This window comes from Musa acuminata, chromosome BXJ1-10 (genome assembly GCF_036884655.1).
Source record: "Musa acuminata AAA Group cultivar baxijiao chromosome BXJ1-10, Cavendish_Baxijiao_AAA, whole genome shotgun sequence".
NCBI classification, from domain to species: Eukaryota; Viridiplantae; Streptophyta; class Magnoliopsida; order Zingiberales; family Musaceae; genus Musa; species Musa acuminata.
The window spans coordinates 29,265,040-29,283,244 of NC_088336.1; the positions used below are offsets into that span (position 1 = coordinate 29,265,040).

General features: G+C 43.6%; 2 protein-coding genes and 1 pseudogene across 3 annotated transcripts; 1 reads left to right on the forward strand and 2 right to left on the reverse strand.

Annotated features, from left to right (window-relative positions):
- The first annotated feature begins 1,348 nt into the window (after nucleotides 1–1,348).
- Nucleotides 1,349–3,752, forward strand: LOC135594824 (putative pentatricopeptide repeat-containing protein At3g13770, mitochondrial; annotated as a pseudogene).
- Nucleotides 3,753–4,370: 618 nt separating this feature from the next.
- LOC103968879 (uncharacterized) lies at nucleotides 4,371–4,938 on the reverse strand. The gene has a single exon (XM_009382222.3). It carries the CDS (start codon nucleotides 4,878–4,880, stop codon nucleotides 4,419–4,421), a length of 462 nt encoding a protein of 153 aa, XP_009380497.2. The 5' UTR covers nucleotides 4,881–4,938; the 3' UTR covers nucleotides 4,371–4,418.
- A 5,031-nt stretch (nucleotides 4,939–9,969) lies between these two features.
- Nucleotides 9,970–17,780, reverse strand: LOC103968880 (sodium/calcium exchanger NCL1). 2 transcript variants are annotated; one of them, XM_009382223.3, is made up of 7 exons: nucleotides 17,304–17,780; nucleotides 13,581–13,769; nucleotides 12,121–12,302; nucleotides 11,107–11,252; nucleotides 10,761–11,025; nucleotides 10,387–10,689; nucleotides 9,970–10,311 (listed from the first exon to the last, which is right to left on the reverse strand). In XM_009382223.3, exons 1-7 carry the CDS (start codon nucleotides 17,737–17,739, stop codon nucleotides 10,063–10,065), a joined length of 1,770 nt encoding a protein of 589 aa, XP_009380498.2. In that variant the 5' UTR covers nucleotides 17,740–17,780; the 3' UTR covers nucleotides 9,970–10,062. The 2 variants fall into 2 exon arrangements, with proteins under 2 accessions (XP_009380498.2, XP_064943769.1); XM_065087697.1 differs by having other exon boundaries at nucleotides 10,761–11,252.
- Between the last annotated feature and the right edge of the window lie 425 nt (nucleotides 17,781–18,205).

The following is an 18,205-nucleotide window of genomic DNA, read 5'->3' on the forward strand; positions in this document are numbered from 1 at the left end:
TCGACGCATTCTTCTTCTTCTTCTTCTTTTTATTTTTTGCCTCTATGATGGCAGGCTGGGCCACCGCAACTCTGACATATCTTTCTCGTCCCACACGTTTGCTGGCTCGGGCTGGGAGATTCTTTTAGATGCCAAAGCGTACTGCGATGCTCGTGATGTTTGACTCCGGATTAATCAAGTGCAGTGAACCTGTGAGGATTAGACACTGGGCTAATCCATTTCATAATCATGGCATGTAAGCGTCCGTCCCCCTCGGATGATCTACTGATGTCAGTAAAGTAAGCTAGCCATCGGCGGTACGTACCTTGCGATGTGGAATCACTTTGTGCCGGGAGAAAGAAAGAAAAGAGAAATGAGTGACAGCAATGTGCAATTCTCGGGATTCCGGCCATACGAGGGCGTGTGTGTTTGTGAGAGAGAAAGAGAGAGAGAGAGAGAGAAGACGAGGAGATGGATCGAGTCCATATCACCCAAAAAAGTCCGAGGGAGAGAGAGAGAGAGAGAGAGGAGGAGATGGATCGAGTCCATATCACCCACAAAAAAGGTCCGCGGGGGAGACGTGTCGCGGCCTCATTCACGCGCGTAACGACATCCAGCAGCATCGTGTGAAACCTAGTCCGGGGGGGACCGCTGGTCCAAATAGACCCGAGTGGGACCCGGTGGATCGAGGACGGCCCGCCCGAAAAGGGCCGCCCACGGTGGTCCAACGACCGCGCGAGCCGATTCCGGCGGTCAGGACTCGACACGTAGTCCCGCCATCGACGTCTCGTGATCCTGAGGCCGGCCGACGTTTGCCGCCTGCGTGCCCTACCCCGCTTGTCGGCTCATTATTGGGTGCACACGGAAGGCATCCATTCAACGATACAGATGGATGGATGTGTGGGTTGTATTTGCCCAATCCCAACCCCTCAATGACTTGGCAATTATGGGCTAAAGTCTCTCTTCCAGAGTACTGTCCCGTGCAATTATTAGTGAGGGGGGGGGGAGTCCCGGCAATGACACCAGGTGCATCGGGAAAAAGAGCTGAAGCCCATTGGCTCATGGCTAAAGGTGTCATCGGTGCCTGGGGTAGCCTCCATCCCTGCCACCTATCATCTGATTTCGATGCCATATTCCTTGCCATCGATCGGCTGGCCATCGGTCACATTTTTTACAGCTCTCCCGCAGTTTGATTCTGATGGGAATTCGATGCTCCTTCCCCTATATGGACGATCTTGTTTCGGAGGGTGTGCAGTGTTCACCTCCTCATTCAGATTCGATTCGTCGGAGCGCCTGCGTCGAGAATCCATAGGCAAAGATGGCTCATTTCGTTCAGGATGAATTTAATACTGCACCACTATTGACCTGACACATCACGTCGATCATAACAGATCAGGATGCTCGGTCTCCGAGCTCCACAGCAGCCCCCGGTTCACTACTACCCCTACCTCTCCCACCAAACCCATCCCTGCCTCACCCACCCTTATCTTCTGGCCGTACCACCTCCCCACTCTCCCACGACTCGACGCCCACAAACAACCCACGACTCCCGAGCCCAACCTGCTCCTCTTCCTCCGACCTTGTGACCCTCGGGCTCCTTCCCAACGACATCCTTCGTCTCAAGATGGAGTACCACGCCCCCATCGCTGCTGCCCCGATCGATGCATACCACCGATGCGGAGCGCACCGATCGGCCCACCAGTCGTTTGATAGAATGGCTCACGAGGACGTCGTCTGGTGGACCGTCCTCGTATCCTGCTGTAGTAAGAGCGGGCGATTCGACGAGGCATTGACCTATTTCCGATTGATGATGCAGGGCATCGCCCCGGATGAAGCCGCGCTGGTTAGCATCTTGTCGGCGGCGGTGCGATCCGGTCAGCTGCGTCTCAAAACTACATAGAGCCACCGCGAGTTCTCTTGTGAACTTGTACGCTAAGCTCGGGCGGATGGACTACGCGACTCGGATTGCCGACGGTAGAGTGGAGAAGAATGTCGTGGAAATGACCGCACCGATGACGGGCCATCTTCGCATGGATGATATGCATGGCGCGTCGATGGTATATCGGAAGATCGTCGATTCAGGGATGGAGCCGACTGAAAAGACCATCAGCGGTGCTATCAGGGCCGTTTCAGGAACGGGTTTCATTAGGCTTGGGGCTCAGATTCATGGGTACGAAATGAAGATGCAGTTTGACTTGGGCGATCACCTTTTGAGCTGCTTGATTCATATGGTCTGTCTTTGCGGTGCTCCCAGCGGCTGTTCGACCAAATGCTTCTTAAAGAAGTGGTGTCATGGACCGCCATGATGATGGCCTACGGACGTTGCGGAGAGGGACATGCGAGCGGCCGGTGTTTTGCCAGACTCGGTTGCATCTGCTGCAATCCTCTCTGCTTGTAGCTCCTCTGGATCGTTGGTTGAAGGGTTGAGGCACTTTGATTCTATGGTTGTAGATCATGGAATCAGACCAAGCGAGGAGCATAATGCTTGTGTCGAGGGCTTGCAGACAAAAGGATGGTAAGTTAGAACAAGCACGCGCAGCGATAGAAGGTATGGCCACGAGAGGTGACACTGGTTTACGGGAAGCTTTCTTAGGGGCTTGCAAGGTTCACGGTAAGGTGAGCTATGCTGAGATCGCTGCCGGGAAAGCGCCGGAGATAGAGGCCCATCGATGGTTCGGTCAAATCTGTGGCTTTCTCACGTTCACCGTGACCTGCAGGAAGATTGCATGTTGGCAGCCACCACCTGCGGTAATCTGTTTGCCTGCCATTCTTTTATGCTCGCATACGGCACGGATACACAGACACACACAAGCACGCGTGCGTATACCCCTGCAATCAAACACCTCGTATACTCGGCCTCTGTTGTGCAAGCTTATCGTTCATTTTCTTCTTCTCCTTGCACTGCCAATATGGATGCCACCTGATATGGCAAAAAATGGTAATGTGACACGTCATCCCCCTGACCAACGCACTGCCCGAGGCTCGCCATACCCTGCAGCAGCTCGGCCTCCCACGCAACCAAAGGCACAGTCCTGCCCTGCAGACAGCTACATCAGGTAACATCAAACCCCCTCTATAAATACCCCCGAGCCCTTAGAAAAAGAGAGGAACACACACTCAACAAACGGAGGTTTCTCCTCCTCCTAAACCCCCTCCGCATCTTTCTCTAACTTGATCGTCGGAGGGGTCGGGTCGAGCACCCCGGCCCGACCTGTGTGCAGGTGCGAGACGGTGTCGCCTCTTCCTGGCGCTGTGGTGGCGGAGCTTCTTCCCGACCGGGACGACCCGAGCTTCTTCCCGACCGGGACGACCCGAGCTGCCTCCCGACCCGACCGGGTGACCCGAGCTGCCGAACCGACCTCCCGACCCGAACCACCGAGCTCGGCTGCTGGGAGACCCCGAGGAGCGCCCCCAAGGAGATCACCGCCTTCCGGACCCGAACCAAGCCGCGACGGCCCCGAGGCCCCGGCTAAAAAAGTTACTTTCACTAACACCACCCGCCTCCCATCTCCTCATCGAGCCGACCAAGGACCGCATCAGTTCTTTGCATCGCTGGAACTCTTCTTTTAACCACTCTATTTGAACCAGACTTCACTATTCCTCAGAACCCAAATTCCAAAGGATATTGCTCGTATTAATTTACGACTACATTTTTTTTTGTAGATGTTAAAGAAGAAGGCAGCCAGATTTGCACATGTTAAACATCTCCAAATTGGGTGCACATGCTAATTTGCATACGTTTTGCCGACATTCATGGCCACCTAGTTTCATTCCCTCTGTGTGTTTTCTTTCAATTCTGCTGACTTGGAGAAAATATTTTATTATAATTTTACGTGTTTTTTTTTTTTTTCTATTTTTCATTTTGGTTACATATTGTGTCTGAATCATATGTCCCAAATAAAAAATAAAGCTGAGGTACTACGCACATTAATACACATCATCAAACTCTTGTGATGTAGGACTAAATCAACGATGCTTTACTTTCAAAATCACGTTCACCTTTTTCTGACTTTGATAACACCGAATCATCTATTTGGAGGTACTTCGATCTCGTCATATTATCAATTTGGAGGTCGACATGTTATCATGCGATGTTCCACATCCCACAGAGAGTGTGATACGTTTCACAGTACCAAGACCCAAACAACACATCCCTGGAATGAAGCACGCTCGATGCCTCTTATATATTTATTCTGATATAGCTGAAACATATTTGGATAGATGGATAGATAGATATTTATAGAGGTAGAAGGAGCTCATATCAACCTCGCTTCTAACGTGAAGTCTAACTGTCGCATAATATATATATATATATATATATATATATATATATATATATATATATATATATATATATATATATATATATATATATATATATATATATATATATATATATATAAAGGTTCATTTATTTGATGAATGGAAGCTGGGGGGGACTACTTACCATCCTCCTTGGATTTCTCCTCCTCCTCCTCGGTCTGGAAGGCGGAGACGGGGAAGGAGAGACCGATACCGGCTTGGGTCTTGAAGGTGATCCGCTTCGACTCGGGGTCGTCGATGCACATGTCCGAGAGGGAGACCCAGATGAGGAGCTCCCGGCTCTTGACCCCGCACAATCGCTTCATCCGCCGGTCCTCCACGAAGGCCGTGACCTGCGGCGCGTACGACACTGTTTTTCCGATCGCCTTGAAGACGTGGGTGGCGGGCTTCTTCTGCTTCAGCCACACGAACCCGGTGGCCCGGTTGTAGCCGACCTCCTCCAAGGCCGGCAGCGGGAGGAGGCCCCTGGGCAGGTGGATCTCGTCCAGTAGCTTCATCGACTGCTCCTTGCAGAGTCCGGCGCCGTGGTAGACCTCCGCGCCCTCGCGTTGGCTATCGATCATCGCCTGCGTCGACATCGCCTCCGCAACGGCCGATGAAAGGGAGGCGGAATTGTGGGGTTGAAGGGGTGGGGTTCAGAGCCAGGTTTAAATAATGAGGGGGGAGAGTGTGTTATGTGGATTTACGGAAACACCCCCGGGAATGCAATTGCCCCTACCAGTCGTCGCTGTACGTGGAAAGTAGTTGGGGGATATTGAAATTGCACAGTTTGAGGAACCCTCTCCCTGTTTTCAATTGAAATTGCCCCTACCAGTCGTCTTAATTTGGGCAATTTTTTTTTTCTTTTTTATGAAAATGATTAATCGTGCCTTTAATTTTACATTTTTCATATTTTCAATTGAAATGGCACCTATCAATCATACTAATTTCGACAATCGTTTTTCTTTTTTTATGAAAAAACATTAATCTTATCTTTAATTTTTTCCCCACCGACGCTTGTCATGTTTTCAATTGAAATTGCCCCTATCAGTCCTACTAATTTGGCTCTTAAAATTACTAAATATCCTTGTGGTGATACTTAGATATAGAATGATTTTTATTTTTATTTTTTTGAGATAGCTTCATCAAGAGGTGCAATTTAATTTCAAATGTGGGGAACTAAATCAAGCTTGGTATGACTGGAAGTATCCGAGGAAACTTTCCATGATTTCTAGAATATAAATTTTCTACTTGGAAACTTGTACACTTCCAACTATTGATCGATGCCTTCATGTAAGAAAGTTATCCATTAATCATCTATTCTTTTAATGTTCTTTTAATTGTATTTATATATACTAAAATTTGGATATCACTTTGAACACTTCATTTTTCTTTTTTCATTACCTTAAAAAAAAGGTGAATTTTAATTGTATTTTATTTCAGAAGAAAAGGCGAATACACACATACATGCATGCACCGTATCAATCATTACATGGTATCAGAAAAGGCCTCTTGGGTAAACTATGAGCCACCATGGTAGCATATCGTCTGCATGATACGGGTGGAGATTCCGTAGAGGTTGCTGATGAAACCCAACCACAACAAAAGCATGGACATCGATGAACTAGAGAAGAATGCAAACCAGCAACGGTAATCAATCATCTCACAAGCCCGTAAACCACGACAGTGATTCCTCTGCCGGAAAGCCTGCCTCGACGTTGCGTGGCCCAAGTGGCATCGATGAGGATCCTATCTTAAGCCGAAGTATAGGACGAAACTCCACCTTGGAGTTAAAAGCTTCACTACTGCCAGAGATGAGTGCAGCGAAGAGTCCGAGGACACCATCCATGGATTACTGCCGCCGGCTCCGGAGACGCACTCCGTCAGGCCGTGCCGTCGCGGCTTCTAGCCCTCGCCTCGTCTCCGCCGTAGCCATCTTGCTGCCACCGGGCGAGCAACTGTGCGTGCTACCTCCGCAAGAAAGGCCCCCACTTCGTCGTGGGGTGGGGAGGATACGCGACTGTGGATGTTGCAGTGGTCAAACTCTTGTCGGGATCAATGTGGCATTTCACGTTAGTCACCACATGTAAAATGATGATTGATGGCAACTTCAGGTGACGATTGCAACACCAGTCATACGAAGAGGCTCAATGTTTCCATGTCAAACGACGGATGAACGATCGAAAAGACTGACCACCCCTCGTGTGAAAGGATAACACTGACGAATGAAATAAGCCCACAGAGCAATTACAAGGGAATCGATTCGACAGCAGCACCGTCCACAGACTCGTTATCGGTGGTGGAAACTCCACCATCCATGGCAACTCGGAGCAGATGTGCTACGGTCACCGTGTTTCAGTCCAAATGCACATCTAACACGCCACCATGCTGCATGCATGTGTTTGACGTCCAGCAGAACACCTGGGATCTGCTCCCGGTCAAACCATGGCGAGCCACGCAGGCCAAATCTTCAACCCAAACCACCGTCCCTCTCTCTCTCTCTCTCCAAACGCTTGACTCTCTTTTAGAATCAACACTTCCTTTTTGTCTCAATGCCATCCTCCCACAGTGGCATCTCCACTTCTCCTTTTACTCTCCTAGTTACCTCCACTGTCTCCTCATCCTCATATCTTGTCTGCCATTCTACAATTATTGACCCCTTCTTTTCTTTCCTCTTTTCCACTGTATATATACACGAACCATCAGGTGCATCTCACTCCAACAGCACCACTGCTCCCCAGATTCTTGCCACTCCCACTCTCCTCCTCCTCCTCGTGCCTCTTTCATCGACCGGATGGCAGAGATCGACGAAGCTCTTCTCTCGGAGTTGCTGGAAGAGCCGTGCGCGGAGGAGGCCGAGGACGACGATCGTTTAAGCTACGTGATTCGATCTCTGGAGGCGGAGATCAGCAACATGAACGCCGTAACAACAGGGGACGAGCGTGGATCGAGCGCAGGTGCCGAGGAAGCGAGTGATGATGGCGGATGGGAGGAGTTGCTCTCGGCTGTCGATGGCGACGATACAACAACGCGTGTAGAGGAGGAGCTGTTCGACTGCGTCGACGTCGGTGTCGAGCCTGACTTGGCCGGCGTTGCCGTGAGCGATTGGTTTATGGATTGGGATGTTTAGTTCGTATTCTAATCCGATATGACTTATTAGCCGTGCGGGGTGTGGTTTATACGTGTGTGTGTATATATATATATATATATATATATATATATGAATGGAGATGCAGATAAACCAATGTAGTGTGCTGCTATATATTATATCAGATCGCCTCTTCATATAGGCTTCTAATACTGAGAAGCTCTGAAAGAAAAGGAAAAGTGATACTACATGTGTATTCTTATACATTTTAGAAAATGACGTATTTACCACCGTAATGATTAGTATACTTCGATGTGTGCCATCAGAAGACTATAGCCTGCGGAGGTGTGGGGCCCGCCATTACAAATGATTCGTTGACATTGTCTCGTTTAAATGACCAGCATTTCGACCGCCGTCCAAACGACCCAATCCCTCTGTCTCGTCTTGCGACAGAAGAACCCTTCGCTTCGAGAAACCGTCTTCTCCCCTCTCCCCTCTCCCCTCGTTCAAGAATCATTCAAGAAAGCTCCTCCGGCTTCGTCGTCGTCGTCGATTGCGTAATCCTTCTCGCCATCGTCTACGACCGCTTGTGTTGCGCACAAGATCGTCTCCATCGAGAGTTGAAATTTCGGGAAACTTCTTCGTCGTTGTCCTTCTCCTCCGCCTTCGATCGCTTGGATGACGGACATGACCGTTCCCATCGAGGTCTGCTTTCGTGGAACCTTCTCGTCTTCGTCACACTCGGCTTCGGCCTCCTTGAGGATGGCGGATGGGATCGTCCCCGCTAGGGTCCCTCGGACGCCAGGGCTCCTCCATGCCGGCGTTTTCTACCTGCCGGGGCCCTTGAGAGTGGGAGAATGACACGCCGCTAGCTCCGGATGGCCAACCAGATCGACGGAGCGAGTTCCCTTCCGCCGCCTACCTCGGTAAGAAAAAAATCCTTCCTAACTGATCTTTAGGCTTCTTAATCTTTTTTTTTTTTCCGTTTCTTGAATTTTTCGTGGCGGTTCAGTGAGACTCGGAATTATGGTTTGATGATTATTAATCTACTTCTCTTCCTAGATAAGTAGTTCTTGAAAATTTCCCAATTCTAGGGTTGCCAGGGAGAAATGTAATTGGAGTTTAGAGATTATCGGTCCTGCCTCCTTTGTTCTGTTTTCCATGACCTGAACTAGTATTCCTGTGTTCTTCTGATAAATGCATCTAGGAAAGTGAATCGGGAATGATGCAACTGGAATGATATACGATTCATATGACCTTCTGTAGGACGACATCAAGTTCGATTATCAAGAACGTACTAGGATCTCTGTGCAATGAAGTTTTTTGAATCAAGAAATGATAAAAGTTCATGATCTATTTAGAATGTATACAAGAATAAGAAATCCAAGATCATTGGTTTATATTTGACATCGTATCTTGTTCATAATATATTCTGTGAACAGGTTACTTTCATGCTTCTGACAAGGCACGCGCCACAGTTTAAAAGGCTCGAGCAGGTTATTTAGTTTCACCTTATAAATTGTTCAGCATATCTTTTACTTGTGTTCATGCTTTAGGTGACTCATGGTATAGTTTTGTTTTGAGGAACATGTAGAACACATGTATCCATTCTTTTTTCCGAAACGAGTGATGCTGCTTGGTGAGCTGTAATAGGATGCCTTGGTGTCACGGACAAACTTCGAAATAGGATGTTTGATGTAATGCTTATGTATGTTCATGCTTTGTACAGCATGTAGAGGGACAGCCGAAGACTTAATAGTCCCATTTTAATTGGGTCGGTGGCCGTTTTAGGCTTGTAAATAAAGGTTGTATCATGTGGACACTTATGAGAGATTTTCGATATGTAGTGAACCATTTTGACCTTGTGTAACTATTCAGAGCTTGTACGATCTGTTAGTAATTTGCTGTGTTGAGCTGTTAAGCCATCCAATAGTAATCTCTTTAAATGTGACAGATTATGTTACTAGTTGAACTAGTATCTGATTTTACTCTCTTTTTTTTTTCGGTAAGATCTAAAAAGACTTAAAAATATTAAAAGAACTTTTTTTTAGAGATTTATTATATTAAATTATCAAGTTTTCTATTGCTGACTACTTATATTAATTAGCCACCAGGATTTTATGGTCTGTATATATCAAGTTTTCTCTATTGCTTACTAATTGTATACACGATAGTAATGTTATTTTCTAGTGATATTTTTGTTGATGAAATTAAATTATTTTAAAACCAAACTATTCAACAGTGTGGTTTGATTTTGAGAGTAAAACTCATCCAGAGGTGACGCAAAGGAGATTTGGGGGGAGCGATGCAGAAGGCGGCGATGGTTGGAGAGCTAGAGAGGAGGAAGGAGGAGATGGAGGGAGGGGACAAGGAGGCAAAGGAGCTAGAGAGAGATAGAGGGGAAGGGATGATGAAGGGGGAAAGGAAGGGGTGGGAGAGGGAGATGGAGAAGGTGACGGATGGAAAGGTTGAGAAGAAGGTAAGAGAGGGAGAGGGAGGAGGTGTGCGAGAAGGCAGAGAGGGAGATGAGGGGGAGGAGAAAGGATACATCATTTACTGGTGCCGCCGCACAGGACAATAATTTAGTAACAAGAAAAAAATAAAAATAAAACACTCGGTAATATCTGCCAGATTTTAACCAAATACAAACACCGGTATATGCCAGGCCTTACTTAGGTAATAAATATGAAAATCTATGACCACCCAAAGACGAAGTCCAGCACATAAACGAGAACCAGCGAGAGCGGATACAACAAGAAGGCAACAAAGCACGTCCACAGGGGGAATGTGGTACGTAGGCTGGTGAAGATGCCCATCACAATGCAAACAACGAGAATGACCAGCACCTCAGCCGAGAAGTCCCACGTCAAGTGTCTCACGTAGACGAGGGACAGAAACACGGCCAGACACAGAACGTTGTTCATCGTCGCCCCACCATATATCTGCAGCATTTGAGAACACACATCAGTAGATTTAGTTGATAAAAGTTCTAGTAGAATACAGCTTGGAGGACAAACCTCGGAAAATGTGAGTGAGGCAGTTCTTTGCTTCTTTCGGCTGGCAAAAATAATTGCTGAGACAGCCTCGCTAGAGTTGGTCGCCAATGGCATGGCAATGAAAGATATGAAAAAGGAAGGTATCTTCGTAGCACTTGAGAAATTATCAACAGCATCTACAAGAGGATCTGCGAAAACAGCTGCAATAAAAGTTCCAAGAACCAAAAGCAGAATTGCTTTAAAGCATATCCATGCTGGACTTCCAGTACCATCCGCAGCTTCCTCACTCTGATCATGAAGCATATTGTGTTCATTCCTTGCTTTCTGCATGATATAAAAGACTTTTGTAACTTAATGCCTCCACCAAGTAGCGCATTGTCAAAAAATGAACTTACCATGTGGAAATGATGCAACTTCTGTGAGTAAGAACCAGAAAATGCGACAGACCGGTATGCCTCATCAATCCATTTCGAGATACCCTCAATAAACTCTTCTTCTTGAATATTGTCATCGCGTGATGTATCAAACTCATTCATCACTTTATCTACAGCGCCGTCCTTATCCAAATCTATTTCACCCATCTTAAGTCCTATGATAAGTGCTCTCAACTCAGAACGTGATATTGATTGATTTTTATCCAGATCTACTTTATGGAACAGCCTGCATAAAAACATATTGAAATGATAGCTCAAAGATGTAGAGATCTTGGAAACGTGACAAATGCTAGATAAAAGAACTAACTTTTTGATGACATGTAAATTCGGCTTTCCATAGTCATCCATCAGATGTCCAAGGGATTGCGTATGAACATGTTTTAGAATTCCTGACATCACAAGCCTATGCTTAGCAAACTCCAGTCTTCTCCTCTGAATCCATGGCTGCAAGACCTGGTCCATTGGGATGGATGCATAGAGTAGTAAACAATATCAATCAGCCAAGTTTCATAATTAGTATGCAAATGTATGCTTAATCATCATTTTGCAATCAAAATGAAGCCTGCTTGGTGTTATCAAAATTATCACTATGGAGCAACTAAGACCATTAAATCATAAAACCATATACCATGTAATTATTATGGTGTTATCGTGTGGTTATTAAACCTGATTGGTGTTGCTGACGCCACAAGACAATCATATTTAAATAAGACTGATCTCTAGTGGAATCAGACAGCATTAGTCTCTACCGGTTTGATCAGTAATTCAGTCACTCATAGCTGGTTTGGTTTGCTAATGGCTTCAAGGGAAAAACAAACACAACGAAAAAAATGTCATTCTTCAAAACAGCATGAGCAAATGTCCTGGCTTCAAAATCTCTACAAAGTTGTTTTAATATGTAACTTATAGCATTCTAATTTCTGTATTCTACAATATCAACTCACAAGCGTGAAAATAAATCCATATGATGAAAAAACAGGAAAAAAAATTACATGATAAAAACTAGACAAAAGAGACAATAAAAGGGATTTGAGTTAAAATTTCTAAAATAATTAATGGTTAAGAAAAGTACATTAATGTCATTTGACTATTTTATGACGGGTTTTTAAATTATTTTATCTGATTTTTTTTTCCTTTCTTACATATTTTAGAAATATTTTGAATTATTTTTGGATGATAACCGATAGAATGGTCTACCCGACCCAGTTTGATACTCAACCCCATTAATTATAAGGCCTTGGCTAATAACATAAGACTGATACTAAGATATAAAAAAACTAATTAGATTTGAATTAACATGTCATCAACCATAACAAATTACCTGATACAAGCAGTAAGACAGCAAAAGTGCAATTGCAACAATGAGTGCAACCAAGACTGCTAAACGTTGTCCAGAAGGAAACTTGAAAACTCTTGGTAGTTGAACAATAATAAATGGAACAACAGATATAGCCATGATCCTTGCAGCATAGCTCGTTTGAACATCAGTAGAAATACCAGATGCTTCAAAGATAAAAAAAAAAATTACATAATCACAGTTCAACCAGATAAATAAAACAATAATCTCGTACTAGTTTGAGGAACTAGAATATGCAAGATTATTACATACATTTCCTTTGACAAATGTGTAAGAACAATCTATATAGTTACTATATCACCACTAAAGGATTATATCCAGCAATGACCACTAAATAATTCGAAACAGATTAAACAGTCTAATCTTAAATTCACTGCTTTGTCCATATTCAGCAGATGTAATTAACTGGATCTATAACTAGCAAAAGTCGATGACATTATCATCATGCACAATCTAGTATTACTTCATCCAAGTAATTAACATGCGATTAAAATTCAAAATCTACCATAAAAAGAGAAAGTCGATTTTTGATTGATCAAGATGATTTCTTTTCTTTTTCAACCTTTCCAAATTGAGGTCATAATTGTGATTATGACTTTCATTGAGAATTTTCTGCCTGTTCTAGCACCAGGATCAAAACCACCATACACCATGTGATCAAGCTGATTTCTTGCAATTGCAAAACCTCAATCCAGTCATTCTAGGAATCTTACAGCAATGACGTCCATGACAAACTCCATCCTGGACTGCATCCTAAAACCTCTTGTTACAGAACAATTTTTTAGATGATATACTCCAACAGACAACCACACAGCTCTTCAAGTAAGCACTAGTTCGCACACAGCTTTCTAAGTTTTTTAGTAGCTCTCCCATATAGAATATAAAAGGAGAGAACAATACAAGGTTGGGCTAAAACGAACATGGAAGCTAAATTGAAATTTGCAGGTTGCTTGTTTAAGCTCTAAAAGAGGCAATAGATCTATCATTCTCCAAATTCTAATCAGCTCTTGACTTCATCATAGTCTCACTAACTAAAACCATGCTGATTAATAAACCCAAAGTATTGGCCCAATGTAGCTGGCCAATAAAAATGGGGCTAAGGCCATGGAATATTTTCTAGAATAGCATATTCTGAGCAGAAAAATAAGCAGAATGAAGTGTGTGTGTGTGTGTGTGTGTGTAGCATATGTTAGAACTAAAGGTAGGAATTTTTCACAGAGCAAAATGAAGAGAATTTTGCACAAAAACTAACAAGCAACTCTGCAGAAAACTCTGAAAGGGGCATATCAAATAGACTGGAACCAAAGCAAATATATGCTTATAGCAGATCTTATAATTATTTCACAGAGAAAAATAGAAAAGAAACTTCTGCAATCTGTACAAACACTTGAATAATTCTGCAAAAAGTTCAAGAAGGTGCATACCAAACAGACTGAAACCTCTGGTATCTTGTAAATCTACCGAAGTAGAACTATCAGAAAGATCGCATTTCCCAACAACAACACAAGAACCCCAGAGTAAGGTTAAAAGCATCACAGTTGATCCAGCAAGCAAACCCATTCCAATCAAGACTTGACTTTGAGCGGTTTCTTTGCTCCCAGATAGACCAGATACTGCAAAATTTGTTACGTAAAGGATCAGCAAAAGTTCATCAACTGCAAGTCTTTCGAGATTCTATTAAATGGCTTAAATTTTGAGAAGTTTCTTTGCTCCCAGATAGACCAAGTACTGCAAATTTCATTGCGTAAAGTATGTATCAGCAAAAACACATCAACTATAATTCATTCAAGAGTCTATTGAACAAAGTACTATTCTCTAAATTACCTAGATTTGATACAGGACATAGATTTGGCTTAGTTATAAATTACCATCTCATGAAACACATTTTGTACTTAAGAAAAAGCATGAGTTCTTGTCCAAAACTTAGCTTTGATGGTCCATGTCCAGCTCGTAACACAAGGTATTATCACAATTCACCAGACGAAAGAGAGACATTCAAATGCACTGTTACAGTAGCAAAATTCATCCATCTTAATATCAACCAAACAACCAGTTTGTACCTGTCACGTTCCAGTGTGATGGGTCATCTGTGATGGGATAACTGATTCGTGAAGTTATTGAGCCTGAACCACCGGCTCAGAATGGTAGGCACAAGTTTCTAATGTGAGACTAAATTAGGAAGCATAAGCTTCCAATGTGGGACTAAATTAGGGTCCTATATTCCCCTCTGCTTAAGGGCTTGATGTCCTTGTCAAGACTTAGCGTAGCCAAAAACTAAACTCTAGCATGGTGTATGTAAGACCTAGTAGTGGTTCCATAATGTAATCTGCCCTCTGACCCCATCAACGGATAGTTCATTCCTACTTGGGCCTCTTTCCATGCTCCAATACTATATTTGCTTTGATACCAACTCCCACAACCACTGACCTAAAATACTTAAATTAGGTTAACACTATCAGTCTCTTATAAGTCAATCTAAATCTTAGCACACTTCTACTAAATTGGGGTGTTATAGTAACCTTGCTAGAAAGTAGAAATATACATGCATGTAACTTCCCCTTAATATGTATCACTTATGCATGCTAACACGATCATTATTAGCACATCCAATCATCATTGTTTATTGTATCTCAAACATTAATACATGGATTACCTAGACATTAGTAAAGCCACCAAAGCGCTCATATCACTCTGGCACCCATTAGAGGAAAATATTGGTGCTAGAAGTTTTAGAGAATTATACTGCATTTCCATTGGAGGACCAACATAAGTTCAATCGAACATTGGTAAACAGATTTGATGATGTATCATAAGTTAAACTAAAACTAGATAAGTAGATCTATGTCACATGATCCACATACGTGATCTTGTAGGGCCACAATTATAAGCACCTCTCTTGAAGGGGCATGGCACCAATCATAAATGAAGCCTTCAATAATACAAAATCTTTTGAGCAATAGATGATTCTTATGAAGCAGTTTGTCAAGGTTCAAAAATGACAAACCAATCATTACAAGAAGAAACACTAAACCAATCAATTAATTCATTTGCCAATGTGGCCTTTGATGTATCAGCAGCAAAGTCTAACACTTAGATCGCTCCTTAAAATTAGGTGAGTCAAAGACGTGCAAATTCCAACAGTCCTATCACAGTTCTGATGTGTTAGTTTCAAACTTAAGAATTTTGGCCAAAGTATGCATAATGTTTAAAAAAGATGAGACAGAGATGAAAATGTCAAAAGACTACATGAAATATTGCACGTAGCTCAGAAGAAACTGAAGCTTTAGACCTCAGAATAATAGTAACAATGACGATATATTTTAGAAAAGGAAAAATATGAATTGAAGCACTTCAAATATTGCATTAACAACAACACATGTTTCATTGGCATGAAACATTTTGGAACAACAAAAAGTTCTGCTAAGAAGATATGTGAACATTGACATGTTTTTCACTTTTATTCGACTTTGGAGACACAAGCAATGTACAAACTCAGGATAAGGAACCAATGTGTTAATTCTTGATATTAGTCTATACATATCGATTTTTACCGATCCAACCAAGTATCAGCATCAAAACAAATAGGTCGATACTAATACAATATGAGTGACTTTTATTTTTTGTTGTTAAATTCGGTGATACTAGGTGGTACAAGTTGATATACTGCCAGTGTGCTGGTTGGATAGTTCGCCGAAACCAATATTAAAACCAAAGATTTAAATCCATGGGTAGAACCACAAATTGATTGCATTAAGTCCCTTATTTCTACAGCCAGATGATGGAGATGTTCACTCAAAAACAAAGCTCCACAGGACTCGATCTTAAGGCAGTTCAAGCACTAGAATGAGCAAGGAGCAAATTAACCAAGCAAAAGCAAGAAATAAAATTTAAAGCAATTCAATTCTTTTCACAGTGATTTCAGCAAAAGACAACTAAAAACTTAGATAGAACCTATGACTATAAGAATTCATGAAGTTCCAGATCTTTCCAAGATTTTCAGATGAAACTTGAGCCAAGATTTTAAGCTTTTCTATGTTCTGAACACAACATGGTAAACTTGGCTACATTGGCACTCACGTTACACAGTGTACATAAAACAGTGGAGTTGTTCTTTCCATCGCTGACTCTATAAGCAATCTTCACATGTCATCTACGATAAGCATCAACCTGAGTCTATGCTTGGCACCATCATATATGGCTAAAATAATTATGGTCCATCATGCGAACAACAGAATCGATCACATAATTGATGACAGTTTTTATTCTCCATATACAGATCTTGATGTTCAACACATCACCATGAAAACGATTGACAAGATATTTGACCAATAAACAGGTGTGGTGTGCCTAAACTAGCTGGCTTTTGGGTTCCTTCTCGCCAGATCAAATTATCGAACCAAACATTTAACACGAGAATATATCTACAACTAAAACCCATATCAAACGTCAAGTTTCTTTGACGTGAAACACGGTTACAGAATATTATATGCAAATTAGATGATCACCCTTCAGATACTTGTGCCAATACCTCGATAACAACGCACCACTAAATAATTTGGGGAACAATATAATTTCGTAAGGGTCTTTCGCTATAGAGGAAAGGTAGCTTGCTCTGGTAGCCCTAACTCTCTCACCAATCCGACACCTATTTTGTAGCCAACAGTGTTGGAGGATTTTTTTCCACTTTTCTTTTTGACAGTTCCATTTCTTTCTGTCGGCGTAAGGGATGTGTTCGCCTCCATCACCCCTTGACATTCTCGCGGAAAGAAGGAGAAGGTCCGGCCATATCTGGGTGGATTCTTGATCGTCCCTGCGGGATATGGTGGTAGTACGACTCACGATTCTGCTAGCATATTTCTGATTCCTCCTAAGCTACTTTTTGTTTGATTAGTTTCTTGGTGGCAATCTCGCACACAACATAAAGGATTCGAACACTAAATTATAAATGTTTTGTCATCACGATAACAACGACCAAGAGAAATCAAGAAATAGAAAAAGGAACCCGCCCACCGCAAGATCGAATCCAACGAATTCAGACCACTGATATCAAGCTAAGCGAGAAGCAGATCTGTTTAATCTTGACGAGAACCCGAGCTGTGGCAGAGAGATCGGCGACCAAAATCAATAAAGAGAAAAGAAAGACCTACCAAGAATAAGCATGGCGTCGGGGAGAGCCCCAAGAATCGGGAGGAAGAGACCGCCCACGATCCCAGGGCCCAAGATCTGAAGCAGCAGCTCGCTCCCGGACGAGAGGTACGTCGCCGCCTTAAACATCAAGAACCCGTACACCAACACGAGGAACAAGTTTCCGACGACCGTGGTGGTGCAAGGAAGGAACCCGTACGTGGGCTCACACGACTCCGTGGCGCTCCCCCGAGGGAGGACAAGAAAAGGGCCATACTCGTAAGCCGCGTCGGTGCGGCCAGAGAATCCGTCGGAGATGGGCAGATCGAACGCTTCTTCCTCTGCCAGCGGCGATATCGGGCGGCCATCGGCGCATCGGCCGGCGATGAGGAGGAGAAGGGAGGGGAAGATGAAGGCGATGAGGAGAGGGAGAGGAAAGGTAACAGGCTTTCGCGCCATCTGGCCCTCGAGAACGAACAAAAGAAGGTGCACACGATGGATGCAATAAAGAGACGGCTATTAGTAAACGAGAATATCTTTTGCGAATAAGTCCATGACGTGTCAATAATTGGTTTCCATGTATCAATCAATTGGTTCGAACCGATGACCCAATCCCAATGTGTTTGAGCTCAAGCCGAACATATTTCAAATTTGAAGCGTTTACATATCAAACCACTTTATTCTGACACTGTAAAGTGCGATGTGATCGAGATGTTTGCTATATCTTTTCGTAGTGTCACTGCAAATTATGCCGGTGGGAGATGACTGCAGAGGCACATCGTTTTCTGTCACCCGTGCATGACGGGGTTGATACATACGTCGATGGGACACAGATGAGATGCATCATCGTGATACGTAGAGCGACCTTTGTCTCCTTTGGCGACCCACGAGGGAAGAGTTCGTAGTTGCCATGGGCCGAGCCGAC

Excerpts from the sequence above, each read along its gene's own strand:
- LOC103968879 (XM_009382222.3), bottom strand. The coding sequence starts at position 4,880 with ATGTCGACGCAGGCGATGATCGATAGCCAACGCGAGGGCGCGGAGGTC.
- LOC103968880 (XM_065087697.1), bottom strand. The coding sequence starts at position 17,739 with ATGGCGCGAAAGCCTGTTACCTTTCCTCTCCCTCTCCTCATCGCCTTC. Across the intron at positions 12,303-13,580 it reads CAGAGGTTTCAGTCTGTTTG|CATCTGGTATTTCTACTGAT; the intron begins GTATGCACCTTC and ends TTATCTTTGAAG. Across the intron at positions 10,690-10,760 it reads AGTTGCATCATTTCCACATG|AAAGCAAGGAATGAACACAA; the intron begins GTAAGTTCATTT and ends TATATCATGCAG.